General features: G+C 42.8%; 1 protein-coding gene across 1 annotated transcript in view; it reads right to left on the bottom strand.

Moving 5' to 3' along the window:
• Positions 1-1,575: 1,575 nt before the first annotated feature.
• Positions 1,576-22,891, bottom strand: part of LOC115192276 (tensin-3-like) — a 76,612-nt gene continuing 55,296 nt past the window's right edge. The window contains exons 6-16 of the mRNA XM_029750589.1: positions 19,973-20,132; positions 19,072-19,571; positions 9,056-9,142; positions 8,521-8,652; positions 8,026-8,124; positions 7,669-7,746; positions 7,499-7,576; positions 7,114-7,282; positions 4,317-4,385; positions 4,208-4,237; positions 1,576-3,844 (exon numbers count right to left, since the gene is read on the bottom strand). Of these exons, the coding sequence (XP_029606449.1) occupies positions 3,703-3,844; positions 4,208-4,237; positions 4,317-4,385; positions 7,114-7,282; positions 7,499-7,576; positions 7,669-7,746; positions 8,026-8,124; positions 8,521-8,652; positions 9,056-9,142; positions 19,072-19,571; positions 19,973-20,132 (1,544 nt within the window). The 3' untranslated portion in view covers positions 1,576-3,702. The remainder of the gene's footprint in view (positions 3,845-4,207; positions 4,238-4,316; positions 4,386-7,113; positions 7,283-7,498; positions 7,577-7,668; positions 7,747-8,025; positions 8,125-8,520; positions 8,653-9,055; positions 9,143-19,071; positions 19,572-19,972; positions 20,133-22,891) is intronic.

Here is a 22,891-nt window from a genome sequence, read left to right as displayed (position 1 = left end):
TCTCCCAGTCCCTGCCGCTGAAATACACCCCAACAGCATGATGCTGCCACCACCATGCTTCACCGTAGGGATGGTGCCAGGTTTCCTCTAGAAGGGGCACTTGGCATTCAGGACAAATAGTTCATTCTTGGTTTCATCAGACCAGAGAATCTTGTTCTCATGGTCTGAGAGTCTTTAGGTGCCTTTTGGCAAACTCCAAGCAGGCTTCATGTGCCTTTTTACTGAGGAGTGGATTCCGTCTGGCCACTCTACCATAAAGGCCTGATTAGTGGAGGGATGCAGAGATGGTTGTCCTTCTGGTAGGTTCTCCCATCTCCACAGATGAACTCTATAGCTCTGTCAGAGTGACCATCGGGTTCGTGGTCCCCTCCCTGACCAAGGCCCTTCTCCCCTGATTGCTCAGTTTGGCCCAGGCGGCCAGCTCTAGGAAGAGTCTTGGTGGTTCCAAACTTCTTCCATTTAAGAATGATGGTGGCCACTGTGTTCTTGGGGACCTTCAGCGCTGCAGACATTTTTTGGTATCCTTCCCCCGATCTGTGCCTTGACACAATCCTGTCTCGTAGCTCTACGGACAATTCCTTTGACCTCAAGGCTTGGTTTTTGCTCTGAAATGCATTGTCAACTGTGGGACCTTATATAGACAGGTGTGTGCCTTTCCAAATCATGTCCAATAAATTGAATTTACCACAGGTGGACTCCAATCAAGTTGTAGAAACATCTCAAGGATGATCAATGGAAACAGGATGCACCTGGACTAAATTTTTCGTGTCTCAGAGCAAAGAGTCGTAATACTTATGTAAATAAGGTATTTCTGTTTGTGTTTTTAATACATTAGCAAAAAAACGTAAAAAACGGTTTTCGCTTTGTCATTATGGGGTATTGTGTGTGTGTTTTTTTAAATCGATTTTAGAATAAGGCTGTGACGTAATTTTTTGGGGAAAAAGTCAAGAGGTCTGAATACTTTCCGAAGGCACTATATTATCCATGTTCTTGTTCCACCAGGACTCCAAGAAACACAAGGTATTACAGTTCTTCAGGTCCCGTTGATAGGATAGTCTCCAACGGAACTCCAACGAAACACTTTGTTCTCCAGTGATTGTACGTTCGCCAATAGAGCACAGGGTGGAGGTGGTTTATTTATGTAGATTCATCAGGGTGCCCGGGTGTCGGCCTCACTTATTCTTTTCCCGAATCTCAGGGATTAAGGGCTGGTCCGGGTGAGCAGTATGTCTTGCGCTGCCGACTCGTTGAATTGGAAATCATCATCAAAATCGAGGTTAGCGATTGCTGTTCTGATGTCCAAGAAGCTCTTTTCGGTCATAGGAAACGATGGTGGAAACACAAAATAGCAGAATTGGTCAGACTGGCATTCCTCTCCTGAAGGCTAAGTCAAAGACCCACGCACTGACAGTTATACAAATACTGTACCACACACACACACAAACGTCATCCTACATTTCTTTCTTTTGTGATTGATCTGTGCCATCTACTGGAAAAAATACTCCGATTGACATTTTCATAAGGCTGCGGCCACACAGAGATGCATGAATGCAGATGAAACAGTATATGCATTCATCAGTTATCTGTTTATTGTCCATCAAAAGTTTAACTCAATGAAACTATTTTAGGACAAGTTGCATATGTAAAAAGACAGACGATTTGTGCAGTTTTTGTCTGACAATCATCAACGGATAATGAAAAACCATTTGCTCAATCCGGAGGTTTTGGACACAACATATCTATGTGGCTGTAGCCTAAATGACAAATGTAGGAATGTAATATATGAGTTATTGTTTTTCTATTTTCCACGTGTGAGTGAAGTAACATGAATTTACAAATTCTTACAATAGAGCAGTGGAGGCTGCTGACGGGAGGACAGCCTCGCGGTAATGGCTGAAATGAAGTAAACAGAATGGAAACCATGTGTTTGATGTATTTGATACAATTCCACTCCAGCCATTACCAGTAGCCTGTCCTCCCCAATTAAAAGGTGCCACCAACCTCATGTGCAATAGAGTACTCAAGTTATGCTCTTGGGCTAGAAAACTCAGGAAAACACAGAAGTAGGAGACATGGATCACAGAAACATGTGAGTATGGAAAACAGTTCCCTAAGCCCATCAACTCTCCAACAATATGACAAGGAAGAGACTTCGGGTACATCCCAAATGGGAGCTTATTTCCAATATAGTGCACTACTTTTGACCAGACCAGCACTACTTCCGTGCACTACATATGCCATTTGGGACCCAAATTTCCTCACACAGTTACCAGTGCTACACCATGCCATTGTCAAGAACAAGACAGTAATCATAGTACTCCTTACAACAATATGTTGCACTGTTTCATATCTCCTCAGAGTTGTTCATCTTTCAAAAATAATGTATAATGTTAAATATACAGACAATTATGTTATCAAAGACATAGGTATTTATAAAAACATATGCACATCAATTATAAATATTTCAGCCAATGTACAAAACCACATCTTTTCAAATCTGTTAATATCTGTTGAAAGGGACACCAGATATAGGCTTTAGTCTAATATAACAAACGTGGGCTGTACGCAGAAGATACCTGCTGGGTGTCGACGAACGGAGACGATTCAACATGTAGTATTGTCAGGAGATGAATAAAAAATAGCAGACGATACTCTGTTGTCATATACAATAGAACGGTCACTCGCTAATTTTAACCGATCAGTGTGGTCTGATTTGTCTAAGACATCAGTGCTCTAGCTTTAATCTTAAACTCTATGATATAGTGCTACTCCATGGTGGGGCTTAACTATTAAGTTGATGCTAAACAAACCCAGTCGATTGTAGCAGTGCTTGACTGAAATCCTTTTTGGTGTCGGTACAGTTTATATTGGTGTGTTCCGGCCCAAGTCAAGCACTGGATTGTAGAGTATCCTATGTTTCACTGATGATATGAGTTCAAAAGGATTGGCTGAAGTGATTGAAAGTGACCCTTTTCATTGTTGAAAGCCTTTTACTCGGCATGGCAGGTAAAGCCAGACTAGTAATGCCGTGTGATTATAGGGTAATATCATATAGATTACAGTTAAACAAATAAAGTTCTTGAAAAAATGTCCTAAAAATACTAACGTACATGACAGATTCCCTCCCTTTACAATGACATCCAGATCATATAGATATATATCAGTGGTGGCTGGTGGGCGTCAATATAGGAGGGCGGGACCATTGTAACCATGTGTTTGATACCGTACATTCCAGCCATTACAATGATCTCTGCCCATCAGCCTCCTCTGATAAGCAGACTTCATTAATATAAGCATTGGTTTTCTTGAGAAGGTTAAGTCCTCGATGCACTTCAGGGTCAAGTTTCCTTTAGGAACAGACCTATGATCAGTTCAGATTTCCCCTCACCTAATCTTAACCATAAGTAGGGGAAATGCAAAAACTGACTCAAGATCAGCGTCTAGGGGAAATGTCACCCTACACCCCTGGTGGCAGTGTAACGATGTTGCTACTGTGCTGCCCTCTGCTGGTAGTTTGCCATAATGCAACACATTAGTCTTCTCTACATCAGCATTTAAGTGCAGTATGTACCAGCATGACAAACTGTGTGTGTGTGTGTGTGTGTGTGTGTGTGTGTGTGTGTGTGTGTGTGTGTGTGTGTGTGTGTGTGTGTGTGTGTGTGTGTGTGTGTGTGTGTGTGTGTGTGTGTGTGTGTACAAGTCTTATTTCTTCAGTGATCCAATCATCACCTTGGAAACGAAGTTGACGATGGCACTGGCAGGTTGTTCGGGGTCGTGTTCAGCAAACAGGTGACACACATTCTCCGTCCCACTCATCGACTTCCTCGCCACAAAACCAAAGATCCTGACAGGAGGAGAAACAGCAGAGAAGCTCAGTAAGCGTTCAGCTTCAACAGCCAAACAGGAGAATCGAGGGTCATATTCACTAGGAATGCAACAGAAACATAAGGGCCAAAATGGAGAGGGACCTACCAGAATTTTTTTTTTTTTAAGTATTTTTTAGTTGCAAAACATTTTCTGTTGCTATTCAGCAAATACTTCAGAAAAAACAAGTTATATCTCTCTGTGAGATAGAGAGAGATATGTAAAGATAGAAAGACACATTGTGAAACACAATGAGAAAGGGGGATCGAGAGAAAGACAGAGAAAGACAATGAGTAAGAGAGAGAAAAATAATGACAGGAGCTGAAGTGAGGGAATGACTTACTTAGCAGAGGAGCAGCCATCTCTTGTCCACCTTGTGAGCAGAGAATAGTTAGTTACCATGCATGATTATCTGAGACACACACACCCACACAGGAGTGCACAGTACTCACTTGCGGTCCTGTGGGTCAAGGGCACAGAATATGACGGTATTGACGGTGTAGTGTCTCCTGAAGAACAGCCTACAGACAGAGAGAGACAGTGAGGGGTGAGTACATTGTAATGTAAGTATACAATATCTGTCGTAACTACACTATTGGAAAAAAGGTTTAGATATGTTCCTAAATGGGTACCAATGCTTGTTAATGGGGTGGTACCATGTAAGGTGAACCTTTAGTTACAGGTGCATAATTCTACCCCAGTTCATACTTCAGATACAATACGATATACTTTAATTTTCCATGGAAATTCATTTTGTGACGCAAGCATACAAATACACAATCACAACACAATATACTACATGCAATACATAAAACTGGAAAGTTAGTCACATTTACATTTTCACATACGGTATTCAAAGTCTCTGTGGCATACTGTATTAGGGTAAAATTAGGCCTCAGAATAAGGCCTCATGAGATACATTGCATTTGGAAAGTATTCAGACCCATTGGCTTTTTTGACATTTTGCTACCTTACAGCCTTATTCTAAAATGGATTAAATAAAAATAGCCCATAATGACAAAGTGAAAACAGGTTTTTAGATTTTTTTTGCGAATGTATTAAAAATAAAACATTTAAATACCTTATTAACATAAGTATTCAGTCCCTTTGCTATGAGACTCAAAATTGCACCCTGTTTCCATTAATCATCTTTGAGATGTTTCTAGAACTTGATTGGAGTCCACCTGTGAGAAATTCAATTGATTGGACATGATTTGGAAAGGCACACACCTGTCTATATAAGGTCCCACAATTGACATTGATTGTCAGTGAAAAAAAATAGCCATGAGGTCAAAGGAATTGTCTGTAGAGCTCCAAGACAGGATTGTGTCGAGGCACAGATCTGGGGAAGGGTACCAAAAAATATCTGCAACATTGAAGGTCCCCGAGAACACAATGGCCACAATCATTCTTAAATGGAAGAAGTTTGGAACCACCAAGACTCTTCCTAGAGCTGGCATCCCGGCCAAACTGAGCAATCGGGGGAGAAGGGCCATGGTCAGGGAGGTGACCAAGAACCCAATGGTCACTCTGACAGAGCTCCAGAGTTCCTCTGCAGCGATGGGAGAACATTCCAGACGGACAACAATTTCTGCAGCACTCCATCAATCAGGCCTTTATGGTAGAGTGGCCAGACAGAAGCAACTCCTCAGTAAAAGGCACATGACAGCCCACTTGAAGTTTGCCAAAAGGCACCTAAAGACTCTCAGACCATGTGAAACAGGATTCTCTGGTCTGATGAAACCAAGATTTAACTCTTTGGCCTGAATACCAAGCGTCATGTCTGGAGGAAACCTGACACCATCCCTACGGTGAAGCATGGGTGTGGCAGCATCATGCTGTTTTTCAGCAGCAGGGACTGGGAGACTAGTAAGGATCAAAGGAAGATGAACAGAGCAAAGTACAGAGAGATCCTTGATGAAAACCTGCTCCAGAGCTCTCAGGGCCTCACCTTCCAACAGGTCAACAACCCTAAGTACACAGCCAAGACAACGCAGAAGTGGCTTCGGGACAAGTCTCTGAATGTCCTTGAGTGGCCCAGCAAGAGCTCGGACTTGAACTCGTGGGGGAATTGCAAGGAAATATGATAATCAGTGGTGGAAAAAGTACCCAATTGTCATACTTGAGTAAAAGTAAAGATTCCTTAATAGAAAATGACAAGTAAAAGTGAAAGTCAACCAGTAAAATACTACTTGAGTAAAAGTCTAAAAGTATTTGGTTTTAAATATACTTATGTATCAAAAGTAAATGTATTTGCTAAAATTTCCTTAAGCATCAAAAGTAAAAGTATAAATCATTTCAAATACCTCATATTAAGCAAACCAGACGGCACCATTTTCTTTTTTTATGGATAGCCAGGGGCACGCTCCAACACATACATATTTACAAACAGAGCATTTGTGTTTAGTGAGTCCACCAGATCAGAGGCAGTAGGGATGTTTTCTTGATAAGTGCATGAATTTGGCCATTTTCCTGTCCTGCTAAGAATTCAAAATGTAACGAGTACTTTTGGGTGTGAGGGAAAACGTATGGAGTTCAAGCATTTTGCTAATCCCACAATAACATCTGCTAAACACGTGTATGTGACCAATAACATTTGATTTGAGTTAAAAGGACATTATTCTCTTTTGGAATGTAGTGAGGTAAAAGTAAAAGTTGACAAAAATATAAATAGTAAAGTACAGATACCCCCAAAAACTACTTAAGTACTTTACACCACTGATGATAATGAAGGCGGTACAAATGTGCCTTTTTAGTGTACCACCCCAGTGACAGAGCCGTTAGTTCCTTTTAAGTGGCATGAATTAATAATTGCGCCTTATGGTGGGTACAAATATGTACCTTCCTTCAATACATTGCTTTTCTGCAATGTATTGGGACACAGAAATCTACCTTCACCGTACGTCGAGAACTAGAGTGTGATGATTGCCTTAATATTCAAAATATTGGGTACAAAAATGGACCCTCATACTCTTTATCCGCACATGTACCAAAAGGATAACGAACAATACCATGGGATATCATTATGTGTACCTCTGAAGGTACATTATCTGTATTTAGATATTTGTGTTCCCCAGGGAACAATACCATACCCTTATTTTGTAGGAGGTTCTTTATATTATATGTGTGTGCATGCATACATATGCATGCTCAAGTGTTTGTGTGTGTGTGTGTGTGTGTGTGTGTGCTCACATGAATGCATGGCATGCCGCGTGCATGTGTGATCATGCAAGTGTGTGTATGACTCACTTCCTCTGATTGTCGGTGAGAGTGATGCCCTGTGCTGAGACTTTGAAATTAACCACAGTGGAGGTTGGAGGAGGGTCCATGGCCAGAGTCAGACTGGCTGCCTTTTGCACAGCCTGGTACCCTGTCAAAGACTCCAGCTCTACTGAGCCCAGGAACCACACATTGCAAGCTAGGGAGAGAGACACACATCCATTACACATTGTAACACACACACGTTATACACTGTAACACACACACAGCCTGGTACCCAGTCAGAGACTGCAGCTCTACTGAGCCCATGAACTACACGGAGAAGCATACATGTTACACAATAAAAGTTGACACACACATACACACAAACACACACCCAATGTCAGAGAAGAGGAGAGCTGAGACTATAAAGTACCTGCTCCCTGTTTGAGTAGCTCAGCAGCAGAGTTGGTTACGGACTGTGTTGATGGATCACTTGTCTCTTCCAGAGGGTCTGACAACACAGGAAGAAAAGGGAAGTTTAGTGGGAACTGATATAATTGTATTTATAAAAACACAAGGAAAGACACACACACACATTCTTACCTCTTTCGGGGATGATGAGTTTACAGGGCAGGGCCAAGGGGGTAATGGAATGTTGACAGACCAACGCAGTCAGACTTCCTGTGAAGAACAGAAAACACTGTCTCAGATGCTTTCATATACCGTTCCATCAAGTCATTGGTCAACCAAGAATATTTTTTGGACCAGATTTTGTGGACCTGTTAAGATGCACTACTGAGTATGTCCACCAGAGGAATACATTGTATTACTTCACAAAACTGAACATATGCACCCATACAGTACACATATGCACAGATTACAACACAAAACAGCACAAAAGAACAGAACAGAACACACATACATAAGCACATAGCACAACACACAGGAATATGTCCTCACCAAAGTAGGGTTCATTGGGACAGCCCTTAAGCTGCACCCCTTTCTGTGTGCACTCAATCAGGAAGTGCCTCACCAGCTCATTGGATAGGTCGCCACCCACTATGGAGATAGGAAGTGACATCAGAGCGGATTGGGGAACTGGCAAATGCCCTAGGTACAGATCTAGGATCAGCTTCCCCTCCCCTAATCCTAACCTTTACCATTAGTGGAAAAAATGCTAAACTGACACAGGATCAGCATCTAGCGGCAACTTCATCCTACACTGCCGTGGACTGACAGATATATCTCATTAGAAGAAAGTCAGAAGTGACATATAACTACAATGGTAAAATGTTATGACATATTCTAATGACACCATGTTGGAACTTATGGACCTCTCTCAGCCTGCATCCCAAATGGCATCCTATTCCCATAGGGCTCTGGTCAAATGAAGTGCACTTTATAGGGAATATCATGCCATTTGGAACGCAGTGATTTGTAGCCTATCACATCCACCTTTCTTGCTCTGTGTCAGGACAGAGGGAGGGGGTGTGGCCACCTTCATAGCCAATCCGTAGGCTCCTTGGAACGAGTGACTGTCCCTGACGATGAAGGATCCTGGTTCTCTGTCCTTCAGCACACCGATGGCTACAGAGCACCACAGGAGTCAAAAAATAAAGTTTAACACAGTCACAACACCCATGTCATAGTCAGTAGTGACCTTGATGCCCTTTTCAGACTTCTGAGACAAACAGAGCCAAGCCAAGCCGAACTGTACTGCTCTGGCCTGGTTGCACAATGTGTAATGCACATCTAGCATAATGGCTGGAACTGTGCTGGAAACCACAGTGTGAAAAGAAAATATCCAAGCCAACACACACACACACACACACACACACACACACACACACACACACACACACACACACACACACACACACACACACACACACACACACACACACACACACACACACAGACACACACACACACACACAGAGAGAGAAAGAGTTCTTGCAGCACCCGTCTAATATCTGGAAACAATATTTACCTTGATCTCTGGAGATGTCAGGCTTGTACCAGAATTTGGACGTGTCCTGAACAAACTTCACACTGTCCTGCTTACTGGAAAACGGGTCTGCAACACAACACACAGACAGAGACAACCATTTGGTGTGAAGAGAGAGAGAGAGAGAAATAGAGCACTATAGTATATAAACATATTTTTGAGACACAGTGAAAATCGTGTACGACAGTATGATTGAGTGTGAATTCAGGCATGCCATTGTCTTTGTATGTACGGGTGAGAGTCAACATATTGCTGTCTATACATGTTTACAACATGGGACAGGTTTCATTTTTCACATGCACAAGCACAGTGAAATGCTGAACTTACAAGCCCTACCCAACAGTGCGATATTGAGTATCAAAATATTACAACTAATAAACTACACAACAATAACACACCAAATAAGTGAGGAAAAAACAACTACATTTCAGATAAATGTCAGGTACTGTATATACAGGGTCAGTACCAGCACCAAATGTGCAATAGGGAGGGATAGTGGAGTATTTGAAGTAGATATGTACATGTAGGCAGTGATTAGGAGAAAGTGACTGGTAGGAAGCAAAATAATAATAATAATATTAAACAATATGGCAGTAGCATAAGTGGTGGGTTGATGTGTGCATGGTGGTGAATGTGTGTATGTAAACGTAAATGTGTGGGCCAGAGTGTCCGTGTAGGCGTGATTGGCAGATGTACATGTAAACAGGGATGAAAAGTGACTGGTAGCAGAAATACTTATGGTTATATAGTAATGGTAATATACAGAATAAAACAAATCAAAGCACATTTTATTTGTCTCATGCGCCGAATACAACAACATTACAGTGAAATATTTACTTACAAGCCCTTAACCTGTTTAGGATAGGGGGCAGTATTTTCACGGCCGGATAAAAAATGTACCCAATTTAATCTGATTATTACTCCTGCCCAGAAACTAGAATATGCATATAATTATTTGATTTGGATAGAAAACACCCTAACGTTTCTAAAACTGTTTGAATGGTGTCTGTGAGTATAACAGAACTCATATGGCAGGCCAAAACCTGAGAAGATTCGATACAGGAAGTGCCCTCTCTGACCATTTCTTGGCCTTCTATAGCCTCTTTATCAAAAATAGAGGATCTCTGCTGTAACGTGGCATTTTCTAAGGCTCCCTTAGGCTCTCAGAAGGCGCCTAGAACGGGGAATGATGACTCTGCAGTCCCTGGGCAAAAAACAGTAGGGCTTTTGGAAAGTGGTCGTTCTGAGAACAATGACACTGGTGCGCGCGTGCATGTGAAGACTCCATTTTCTATTTTCAGTGTTTGAACGAAAACAAGGTCTCCCGGTTCGAATATTATCGCTATTTTACGAGAAAAATCTCATAAAATTTATTTTAAACAGCGTTTGACATGCTTCGAAGTACGGTAATGGAATATTTTGAAATTTTGTGTCACGATACGCGCCGGCGCGTCACCCTTCGGATAGTGTCTTGAACGCAAGAACAAAACGCAGCTATTTGGATATAACTATGGATTATTTGGAACCAAAACAACATTGGGTGCTGAAGTAGAAGTCCTGGGAGTGCATTCTGATGAAGAACAGCAAAGGTAATACAATTTTTCTTATAGTAAATCTGAATTTGGTGAGTGCCAAACTTGGTGGGTGTCAAAATAGCTAGCCATGATGGCCGGGCTATCTACTCAGAATATTGCAAAATGTGCTTTCACCGAAAATCTATTTTAAAATCGGACATAGCGATTGCATAAAGGAGTTCTGTATCTATAATTCTTAAAATAATTGTTATGTTTTTTGTGAACGTTTATCGTGAGTAATTTAGTAAATTCACCGGAAGTTTTCGGTGGGTATGCTAGTTCTGAACGTCACATGCTAATGTAAAAAGCTGGTTTTTGATATAAATATGAACCCGATTGAACAAAACATGCATGTATTGTATAACATAATGTCCTAGGAGTGTCATCTGATGAAGATCATCAAAGGTTAGTGCTGCATTTAGCTGTGGTTTTGGTTTTTGTGACATTATATGCTAGCTTGAAAAATGGGTGTGTGATTATTTCTGGCTGGGTACTCTCCTGACATAATCTAATGTTTTGCTTTCGTTGTAAAGCCTTTTTGAAATCGGACAATGTGGTTAGATAAAGGAGAGTCTTGTCTTTAAAATGGTGTAAAATAGTAATATGTTTGAAAAATTGAAGTTTTTGGATTTTTGAGGTGTTTGTAATTCGAGCCACGCTCTATCATTGGATATTGGCGAGGCGTTCCGCTAGCGGCACATCTAGATGTAAGAGGTTTTAACCAACAATGCAGTTTTAAGAAAATACCAAAAAATATATATATTAAAGAGCAGCAGTAAAATAACAATAGCGGGGATATATACAGGGGGTACCGGTATATGTGCGGGGGCACCGGTGTCAAGGTAATTGAAGTAATATGTACATGTAGGTGCAGTTACTAAAGTGATAGATAATAACATAGAGTAGCAGCAGCGAAGAAGAGGGGGAGGGGGGGGGTGTAATGGCCGTCAAAGGGAGTAGACCAAGGCGCAGCGGGTTGAGTGCTCATTTTAACGTTTATTTTAATAAACTTGAACACGTAACAAAAACAAGAAAACGAATGACAGCTAAACAGTTTTGCAGGCTAACCCTAGCAGTGCAAAAACAACTTCCCACAAAAGACAGGTGAAAAAAGGGCTACCTAAGTATGACTCCCAATCAGCAACAACGATGTATAGCTGTTCCTGATTGAGAGCCATACCAGGCCAACAAAGAAATACACAACATAGAAAAACCATAGAAATACAAAACATAGAACAATACCCAAAAACCCCGGAATACATAAAACAAACACCCCTCTTACATAAATACATATCCCAACAAACCCCGAACCACATAAAACAAACACCCCCTGCCACGTCCTGACCAAACTACAATAACAAATAACCCCTTTACTGGTCAGGACGTGACAGGGGGCAATGCAAATAGTCTGGGTAGCCATTTGATTAGATGTTCAGGAGTCTTATGGCTTGGGGGTAGAAGCTGTTTAGAAGCCTCTTCCACCTAGACTTGGCGCTCCGGTACCGCTTGCCATGTGGTAGCAGAGAGAGCAGTCTATGACTAGGGTGGCTGAAGCCTTTGACAATTTTTAGGGCTTTCCTCTGGTATAGAGGTATAGAGGTCCTGGATGGCAGGACGCTTGGCCCCGGTGATGTACTAGGCCATACGCCCAACCCTCTGTAGTATCTTGCGGTCAGAGGCCGAGCAGTTGCCATACCAGGCAGTGATGCAACCCATCAGGATGCTCTCGATGGTGAAGCTGTAAAACCTTTTAAGGATCTGAGGACCTATGCCAAATCTTTTCAGTTTCCTGAGGGGGAATAGGTTTTGTCATGCCCTCTTCACGACTGTCTTGGTGTGCTTGGACCATGTTAGTTTGTTGGTGATGTGGACGCCAAGGAACTTGAAGCTGTCAACCTGCTCCACTACAGCCTTGTCGATGAGAATGGGGCGTGCTAGGTCCTCCTTTTCCTGTAGTCCACAATCATCTACTTTGTCTTGATCATGTTGAGGGAAAGGTTGTTGTCCTTGCACCACACGGTCAGGTCTCTGACCTCCTCCCTATAGGCTGTCTCATCGTTGTTGGTGATCAGGCCTACCACTGTTGTGTCATCAGCAAACGTAATGATGGTGTTGAAGCCGTGCCTGGCCATGCAGTCATGAGTGAACAGGGAGTACGGGATGTTACTGAGCACGCACCCCTGAGGAGACCCCGTGTTGAGGATCAGCGTGGCGGATGTGTTGTTACCTACCTTTACCACCTGGGGGCAGCCCGTCAGGAAGTCCAGGATCCAGTTGCAGAGGGAGGTGTTTAGTCCCAGGGTCCTTAGCTTAGTGATGAGCTTTGAGGGCACTATGGTTTTGAACACTGATTTGTAGTCAATGAATAGCATTCTCATATAGGTGGGTACCAGTCAAAAGTTTGGACACACCTACTCATTCCAGGGTTTTTCTTTATTTTTACTATTTTCCAAATTTAGAAAAATAGCTAAGATATCAAAACTGTAAAAAAAAGTGTTAAACAAATCAAAATATATTCTTCAAATCAGCCACCCTTTGCCTTGATGACAGCTTTGCACACTCTTGGCATTCTCTAAATCAGCTTCATGAGGAATGCTTTTCCATCAGTCTTGAAGGAGTTCCCACATATGCAGAGCACTTGTTGGCTGTTTTTCCTTCACTCTGTATTCCAGCTCATCCCAAACCATCTCAATTGGGTTGAGGTCGGGTGATTGTGGAGGCCAGGTCATCTGATGCAGCCCTCCCATCACTCTCCGTCTTGGTCAAATAGCCCTTACACAGCCTGGAGGTGTGTTGGGTCATTGTCCTGTTGAAAAACAAATGATAGTCCCACCAAGAGCAAACCAGATGGGATGGTGTAAAAATAAACTAATCTCCAAAACGACGAAACGTTCAATAAAAATGTATTTTTTTAGCAAGGGCAGGGCTAAACACAAAAATCTAAACGTATTAACTGCCCACCCTTGAAAGACAATCAGCAACCAAGTTGTCCCTACCACGGACGTGTCAGATTTCAAGGGAAAACTCCTGCAACATCTAATCAAATGGCTACCCAGACTATTTGCATTGCCCCCCCTTTTACACTGCTGCTACTCTCTGTTATTATCAATGCATAGTCACTTTAATAACTCTACCTACATGAACATATTACCTCAATTACCTCGACTAACCGGGTGCCCCTGCACATTGACTCCGTACCGGTATCCCCTAAATATAGCCTTTGTTATTGCTTTTGTTATTTTACTGCTGCTCTTTAATTATTTCTTACTTTTATTTGTTATTCTTATTTTTTTAAGGTATTTTTATTTTTATTTTTTAAACTGCATTGTTGCTTAGGGCTTGTACCTGTGTTGACAATTTGATTTGATTTGATATCCCTAGTAACTTTCCTACCAAATGTTTTCACTAAGGGGTAAGGACCTGAAAAGCGAGCCTGCAACGGTGTCCCCAGAACGGGTAACAAAACCAAAAGAAAGTGCGGCTTCGAGCCTTTCGATCATATCAAACTTTAATTTTCATTTGCACCTTCTCCAAATTCTCACTGGCAAACTCACAGGCTCGATGTAATCTGTATCAAAAAGCTCTAACATGCTCTAACAGATTTGCTTCTGTTTTTGAGAGGTCTCAAATGACCTCTGACATGATGTCCAAACACGAGTTCATTCAGACTAAAACCTGAATAACCTCCCGTGACGCTAACAGCACAAGAGGGACAACTTCATCCCAGTCTTTCATACATCTTGTTGACCCCAAGATGGCCTGCCATACTACCATTGTGAGCCAACCTCAGTATCTCTTGTTCAGAAGTGGTGCAAGAACGTAATTTCATCATTAGAACACAATCTCTTTCAAAGTAACCCATTCCAAAATGAAGGATTGGGCTGCCCCCGTGTCCCGCAGTATTTTCACCGGCTGCTTAAAAGCATCGCCACTCTGCAGAAACACGAACCCTTCTGAAACAAAGGGTTCACATACATCTGATCCAAAATCTTAAGAGATACCCAAGAGACTTTAATGTGCTCCCACAAGAAGAACTGTCTTTGTCTCTCTCTCTCGCTCTCTCTCTCTCATTTTTCTGTTTCAACTTAGGACACAGAGGCAATGTGCCCTTTCTCACGGCAGGTGGATACGAAAAAGCAGTTTTCTGCCGATCTTTATCTTTGGGCACTGTACAAATGGACGGAAACCTTGCAGTAGGAGGTGACTTCTCTGGATTGCTTTTTGCATAGGGATAACTACTGGGTGCTTTGTTAGTGAATGTAGTTTTATGGGTCAACACAAACTCATCTGCAAGAACTGCAGCTTTCTCAAGAGTGAGATCCTTGTGCTCATAAATGTAGGTTGCAACCCTTTCGTGAAGGCAATTTTTGAACTGCTCGAGAAGTATGAGAGTCTTTAATTAAATCCTCAAGGTCCTTGATCTCTTGAGAACCACACCACCGATCTAAACGACATGGTTGTTCCCTTGCGAACTCAACGTGGCTTTGTGATTCTGTCTTTCGTAATTTGTTGAACTGTTGTGGGTATGCCTCTGGGACCAACTCGTATGCCCAAAGGATAGCAGCTTTAACAGAGATAAGGAGAAAAAGTGGCATACACCTTCTGAGCCATTCCCACAAGAACACTTTGGAGGACCTGTGACCAAATATCTCACGGCCATTTTAGGCATGTGCACATTCTTGTTCTAGTCTGGCTACATGCTCATCTTGTCTTTCCCTGTGCTCCACCTCTAATTTCTGTTGTTCCTATTTTGCCATTAGTTCTATCTCCCCCAGTTACAAGTCTATGGGAATTGACCTACTACCCGTAGGACCCTTTTCACCAACATCCCTATATGGAAGGATTTCTTCCTCCACCAGAGCAGCACCGATCAACTCTTTGACTACTGATTTTGGATGGCCAGACACGACCTTGATGTCATAATGCTTTGCAGTGATGAGCAGATTCGCCAGATACATTTATCTAGCATCTCCCATGTAGGGTTTTTCACAAATGTTTCCAACTTAAGATCCATGGCTTTTTTTATTAGCCTGTGTGTTTGTGGGACTTTCAAAATGATTCCACGAATCTTATAACCCGCAAGGTTGATGTCAGTGACAGAAACTCTACCCAAAAGTGTATTTTGAACACTCAAATATCTGGGCACAGGAGAGCTTCAGAGTAGGTGATTAGAGCAACTACCATACTCATGGGACACTAGATCCCGGAAGAGCTCCCATTTTGTTACCTCCCCACAAGACAAACTCAAATGTCTCTCACAACAAAGGGAACTAACAAAGAAAATCACTGACAGCCAAACAAAACAGAAAGGGGTTCAAAAGGGGTTCTGAAAAGCACCATGTGGGTGCCCACTGAAAGTTGGAAAAGCCACTAGTAAGGGGTTCTAAAAGACACCCACCATGGATGCCCACTAGGTTTGCCCCCAAAAAGACAAAATAAAAGAAAAATCCACAACAGCTTAGGATAGGGAGTAAAAAGATGGAGCAAAACAAACAGGGGAAACACCAAAACCACAATCAGGTTGAGCTCAAAATGGCACCACAGCTGAGGTGAAGTGTAGCTCTCCCCAACATCTCTAAAGGTCCACTGGAGCACTGGGACAGCCACTCCTAAATAGCACCTGGGCCAACACAGGTCAAATGCCTTCCCACTAATGAGTTGGCAACCAGCACAGGTGTAACACACACTGACTGACGAGGTGACACCAATCAGTGCACCCTACGTGCTAACAAGCTATATGTGCTAAAGTCCATCCTCAAAACATAAATGGAAAACCAAAGCCAGTAACAGAGGACAGACGATTTTTACGCGCTACGCTTTTCAGCACTCGGCGGTCCCGTTTAGTGAGCTTATGTTCCCATTCCACTTCACTACTGAGCCGTTGTTGTAACTAGATGTTTCCACTTCACAATAACAGCCCTTACAGTTGCCCGGGGCAGCTCTAGTAGGGCAGAAATTTTACTAACTGACTTGTTGGAAAGGTGGCATCCTATGCCACGTTGAAAGTCACCGAGCTCTTCAGAAAGGCAATTCTTCAGCCAATGTTTGTCTATGGAGATTGCATGACTGTATGCTCGATTTTATACACCTGTCAGCAACTGAAATAGCTGAATCCAAAAATGTTAAATTGTGTCCACATAGTTTTGTATATATAGTGTACATGTAAACAGGAGTAATAGCAGGATAAATAAATAGATACTAATGGTAATGGCAATCAATAATCAATTAACAGCAGCGTAGTGATAGTAATACATCTAATCAATAATAATTTTAGCAGCAGCGTAGTTGTGAGGTCGTGTGTGCCATTAGGTGTAAGTGTATGGCGTCAATAATGAGTGTGTGAGTGAGCATGTGGTGCCTGGAGAAGTGGGTATACTCGAATTTTGCCAAAATGTTTCCAAACGGCCCTCCCAGCTAATGAATGGCGCCCTGTGTGAAAGATTCTATGAGAAACAGTGACATACACGCTGAATGACCTAAAATAATGAATCCCATATTGGTCTTTCACATTCAGGCTACCCAAGCTGTGCTGTGCAGTAGGTTAATAGTAGGGCTACACATTTTTTTCAGGTTTTCGTTCTCCGAGTCACACTTTTTTTTTTTATAGAAAAACAACAACATTGTATGTTTTAAGTCCATAACAATGCTTAACCCACATCAGGAGACAACTTTTGATGTCTGGAAAAAATCTAAGAAATGTATGTTTTTGAGAGTAGTTACCCTTTAATTCAAGTGTGCAGGCAGCTAGCACTATTGCTTGATTAACAGTGTTTCTGTAGCACATGAGATGGAGTTTACATTGGAATGGGCACTGGATTGATGCAAATACTCATGATATCATTCTGAAAGGTAGGTATAGGCTACTTTGTAGCTATTTAACATTTAATAGAGAAGGTTTTTGGGAAAGCATTTCCATTTAGCTAAAGACCTATAATTAGCATTGCTATATTTTTCCTGTTCCTTAATTGTTTGAATCCTTCATATTTTGAGGCATGTCTTACCTTGCTTCAAAGTAGCCTATTGACAAATTCCCACCTTAGAATTGTGGGGGCAATTATTTTTATAAAGACTAACTCATATGCATTCTCCTGTTCTATCGGTTTTCTTTCAGTTTTCTTTCATTGTCTAGCAGCCAAAGGCTTTATCCTAATCATATTAGCAACCCATGATAGTTGTTGCATCTTTAAATCCCCCTTTTTCTAACTGATATTCCCATCTCTGTCCACAAAATTGCTTGCATGTGCGGTGCGCATTTCAGAACAGTGTTTTCCCGCAAATTGCATTTTGCAACATTCACGCATAGACCTACTGCCGTGTGTATTTTGCTGTGCCTAAAATGCGAAGAAATAATAGTTGATCTGCATTTTAATATAAACATTCCAATCTGTTCAATCAGCCCTATTAATTGATACGGCACATACCTCCAATACACTACTTTGATAAGTATCAATCGGGATTAAGAAGTGAGTATAAGCAATGCCCACCACACCACTGTGTGTGTAAGTAAGACAGTCTGAGCGGGTGGAGTCCTGTGGATGGGCATAGAGTCAGTGTGGGTATCTGTGGGAGAGGGAGAGCAGGAGTTGTTAGCCATTTAACAGTCTTATAGCCAGGCGATAGAAGCTGTTTAGGAGTCTGTTGGTCTGAGCCTTGATGCACCGGTACCGCCTGCCGGACAGCAGCATGGCTGTAGTCTTCAGCAATTTTTCTGGCCTTTCTCAGACACTGCCTGGCATGTACATCTTGGATTGACTGAGAGCTCACCCCGAGTGATGTGCTGGGCCGTCCATATCACCCTCTGTAGGGCCTTTTGTTCAAGGGCGGTGCAGTTGCCATACCAGACAGTGATGCAGCCAGTCATGATGCTCTCAATGCTGCAGCTATAAGTTCCTAAGGATCTCAGGGTCTATGGCAAATCATGCCTACTTCACAACTGTGGTGGTGTGAGAGGACCATGTTAAGTCCTTAGTGATGTGGACACCAAGGAACTTGAATCTCTGGACCCTCTCCACTATGGCCCAATCGATGTGGATGGGGGTGTGCACCCGCACTTGTTTTCTGTAGTCAGCTCCTTGGTCTTGCTGAAGTTGAGGGAGAGACTGTTGTCCTTGTACCGCACTGCTAGGTCTCTGACTATATCCCTGTAGACTGTCTCATAGTCAGTCGTTGGTGATCAGGTTGAAGAGGGCAGTGTGTAGTGGAATAGAGAACGCGTCATCTGTGGATCTGTTGGGGAGGTATGCAAATTGGAGTGGGTCGAAGGTGTCTGGGATGATGGAATTGATGTGTGCGATGACCAGCCTTTCAAAGCACTTCATTATTACAGGTCGGTAGTAATCATAGCAGGATGCCTTAGAGTTTTTGGGGAACAGGAATGATGGTGTGTGTGTGTCTGCCTGTGTGTGTGTCTGCGTGCATGTGTACCTGATCCAGGCAAAGGGCCTCCACCAACACCAGGGCTGAGTGCTCTGAAAGGGGCTGGGGTCATGGCTGAGGGGAAGGGGATGCTGAGACTACTACCACTGTGGGGGCTGGATAATCCACTGAGAGAGGGGGACCGGGACCCAGCCAGCCCTGGTACCCTCTTCTCAGGCAGCACGGGTGGCAGTCCTGTCAGTCCACCCTCTCCAAGCCCCAGGCCTAGATCCAGGGGCCCCAGCCCCTCCACAGCTTCCAACAGGCTGTCCTCCAGACCAAGATGTCCATTCCCCAGCAGAGAGACTAAATCCCCCTGGCTTTGGGCACCCTGGTTCCTCTCACCCCGGCTCTGGCCCCCAGACCCCTCCAGGTCCCTCTGTGCCCCCAGGGGAGATCTGTGCGCATTGAGGAGGCTGAGGGGAGAAAGAGAGGAAGAGGAAGGGGGGAGGAATGGGGAGGACAGGGACATAGGAGTCTTGTCCAGCCACACTGGAGGTGGGGTTTGGCTGAGGAGAGAGAGAGAAGGGGATGATCAAGTATAAGTACAAATATGTAAGAACAGCAGCTGGGAGACGAGAAGCAAGTACTGGGAGTGAATATTTAATGCATAAACGGACATGAAACAAACAAGGACAGCGTCTGAACAAGGGAAACATGACAACAATAATGCTGACACGGGGATCAAACTGAGGAACAGACAGATATAGAAGGGGCAATCAACGAAGTGACGGAGTCCAGGTGAGTCCAATGAAGCGCTGATGCGCGTAATGATGTTGACAGGTGTGCATAATGATGGGCAACCTGGCGTCCTCGAGCACCAGAAAGGGGGAGCGGGAGCAGGCGTGACAAAATGTAGCTACAGTAAACACACTCACAAAAACACTGCAGTGTGAAAGAAAGGCAGTACCTGTTTGTGTGTGGGAGGGTGCTCCTTGACGATACAGAGTGCATGGATCCGAACATTCTCTGACAGGTGGCGGGAGTGAAGGACACTTCCGAGCAGAAAAGCTCTCCATTCGACGAGGCTGGAGTTTGGTTCATACTACTGTCCAGGAAACTTCGGGAATCTGCAAGAAAATAAAAATAACAGCATCCCTTTAAGACTGTGGCATGGCTTCCCCTTTAACATTACAGGTAGGTGCATATTATGCTACTAGAGAGCTCATCTCTTATCTTTGAGACGCTGAATAGCTGCCCATGCAAAAACATGCTTTGGATCAAATGCGCCCTGTATCCAACTCTGTGGTGCATACAGTGCAGTATGTGACTGGAGGTTTGTATGAAGGTCATCCTTTAACATAATCTGTTCAGTTCCCCACTTCCAAAATACGTTTGCTTCTAATTTATTTTACTGTAGCAAGTCTCAGATTAACAGTCCATGAGATGTTTTCTTACACACTGCTCTTTGTGAGTTCTCACCAAAATCCTGTGTATTAGCTCTGTGCTCCATATGTTCTGTCGAGAGAGCGAGAGCTACAGACATGCTCAGCATGAGCACCTGATTTATATGTTTTTTGTTTTTAAAATGAGATGAACATCTCCAATCTAAAAATAATTCAAGACAAGATATGATGAACAACAACTCTATTCAATCTGAATATATATTTTTTTACTTTGCTCCTCAAATGAAGTAGTTTTTTACTCTCCTTAACTAGCTACACAACAAAAACCTAGCCAGCAAGCTAAAAATTGAGCTAGAACAAACCTAGCAAGTGCAGTTAACACAACTACATCAAAACGACCAAACTGAGTGAATAAACCAAAAAGCAGCACGGACTCTAACCTTAAACATATATTTTTTTGTGTGTGTAAAGATTTTTTTGAAGATTTCTTTTAGCCAAATTAGAGTAAGCTAGCAACATAAGCAGACAAACAAAAACGGTTGCCATGGCAATGGTGCAGTAGCAGCTGAACAGAGCAGCAGCAGCAGTGCCCACAGGCACCATGTGTTCCCTCAGCACTGAGTACATTCTCTCCAGTGGCCAAAAAATTACACAACAAGGAAAGCTTTTAAACAGAAACTACTAAAGGGGAGGCCAGAAACCCTTTACACAGACCTGTACAAATACGGTGATGTGAGTAATTTCATCTTTCTCACTGACCAGCCAAATGTATGGCGCTCAGCAGTCTGCTCACACTATGGGTGAAAGTACAAGAGACAGACAACCCTGACAGCACCATGATAACAATCAACCTCTACAAGACTGGGACTGTCATGGTGCAAGGTAACCTATTTCATATAAAAACTGAACATTTGATGTCATTCCCCAAAGATCCCACAAACAAGCCCCTTCAGGCAGGAGAAGCAGTGTGAGTAATGATGAGTAATGAAGAAAAAATGTAGCCACCATAAAGACCTCCTTGTATCAACTACAGCCCCCTCCCACTCTCCCCACCTCTCTCTCCTCTCTTTCTATCTCTCTCTTGCGCTCTCTCTCTTGTTATTCCTTCTCTCCTATTCTTTCATCCCTCTCTCTCTCCCTCTTCTCCATTGACTTGATGTTGAGGAATTTAGGCTGAATTGAACCCCCTCTTGTCATCTCCAGTACTAGATTACATAACACGGACACACACACACACACACACACACACACACACACACACACACACACACACACACACACACACACACACACACACACCCTGGTCAAAAGTAGTGCACTATATAGGGAATAGGAGGACATTTGGGATGCAAACTTTCTATATGTTTATGGTGACCTTACCCTACATCTTCAATGTAAACAAAAAGCTGGTGCCAATCTGGCCTGGGGAGTTCCGACTGTGTGTATGAGAGAGTGCATGTACAGTTGAAGTCGGAAGTTTACATACACCTTAGCCAAATACATTTAATAAACTCAGTTTTTCAGAATTCCTGACATTTAATCCAAGTAAAATCCCCTGTCTTAGGTCAGTTAGGATCACCACTTTATTTTAAGAATGTGAAATGTCAGAATAATAGCAGAGAGAAGTATTTATTTTAGCTTTAATTTCTTTCATCACATTCCCAGTGGGTCAGAAGTATACATTCACTCAATTAGTATTTGGTAGCATTGCCTTTAAATTGTTTAACTTGGGCCAAATGTTTTGGGTAGCCTTCCACAAGCTTCCCACAATAAGTTGGGTGAATTTTGGCCCATTCCTCCTGACAGAGCTGGTCAGGTTTGTGGGCCTCCTTGCTCACACATGCTTTTTCAGTTCTGCCCACATATTTTCTATTGGATTGCGGTCAGGGCTTTGTGATGGCCACTCCAATACCTTGACTTTGTGGTCCGTAAGCCGTTTTGCCACAACTTTGGAAATTTGCTTGGGGTCATTGTCCATTTGGAAGACACATTTGCGACCAAGCTTTAACTTCCTGACTGATGTTTTGAGATGTTGCTTCAATATATCCACATAATTTTCCTACCTCATGATGCCATCTATTTTATGAAGTGCACCAGTCCCTCCTGCGGCAAAGCACCCCCACAGCATGATGCTGCTACCCCCTTGCTTCATGGTTGGGATGCTGTTCTTCGGCTTGCAAGCCTCCCCCTTTTTCCTCCAAACATAACGATGGTCATTATGGCCAAACAGTTCTATTTTTGTTTCATCAGACCAGAGGACATTCCTCCAACAAGTACGATCTTTGTGTGCAGTTGCAAATCGTAGTTTGTCTTTTATATGGCGGTTTTGGAGCTGTGGATGATGTCAATTAGCCTATCAGCCTATCAGAAGTTTCTAAAGCCATGACATAATTTTCTGGAATTTTCCAAGCTGTTTAAAGGCACAGTCAACTTATTGTATGTAAACATCTGACCCACTGGAATTGTGAAACAGTGAATTGTAA

The sequence above is a fragment of the Salmo trutta genome, chromosome 4 (assembly GCF_901001165.1).
Source record: "Salmo trutta chromosome 4, fSalTru1.1, whole genome shotgun sequence".
Classification (NCBI taxonomy): Eukaryota; Metazoa; Chordata; class Actinopteri; order Salmoniformes; family Salmonidae; genus Salmo; species Salmo trutta.
Note: the sequence above shows the minus strand (reverse complement) of the source record. Positions and strands in the feature narration are given on the sequence as shown.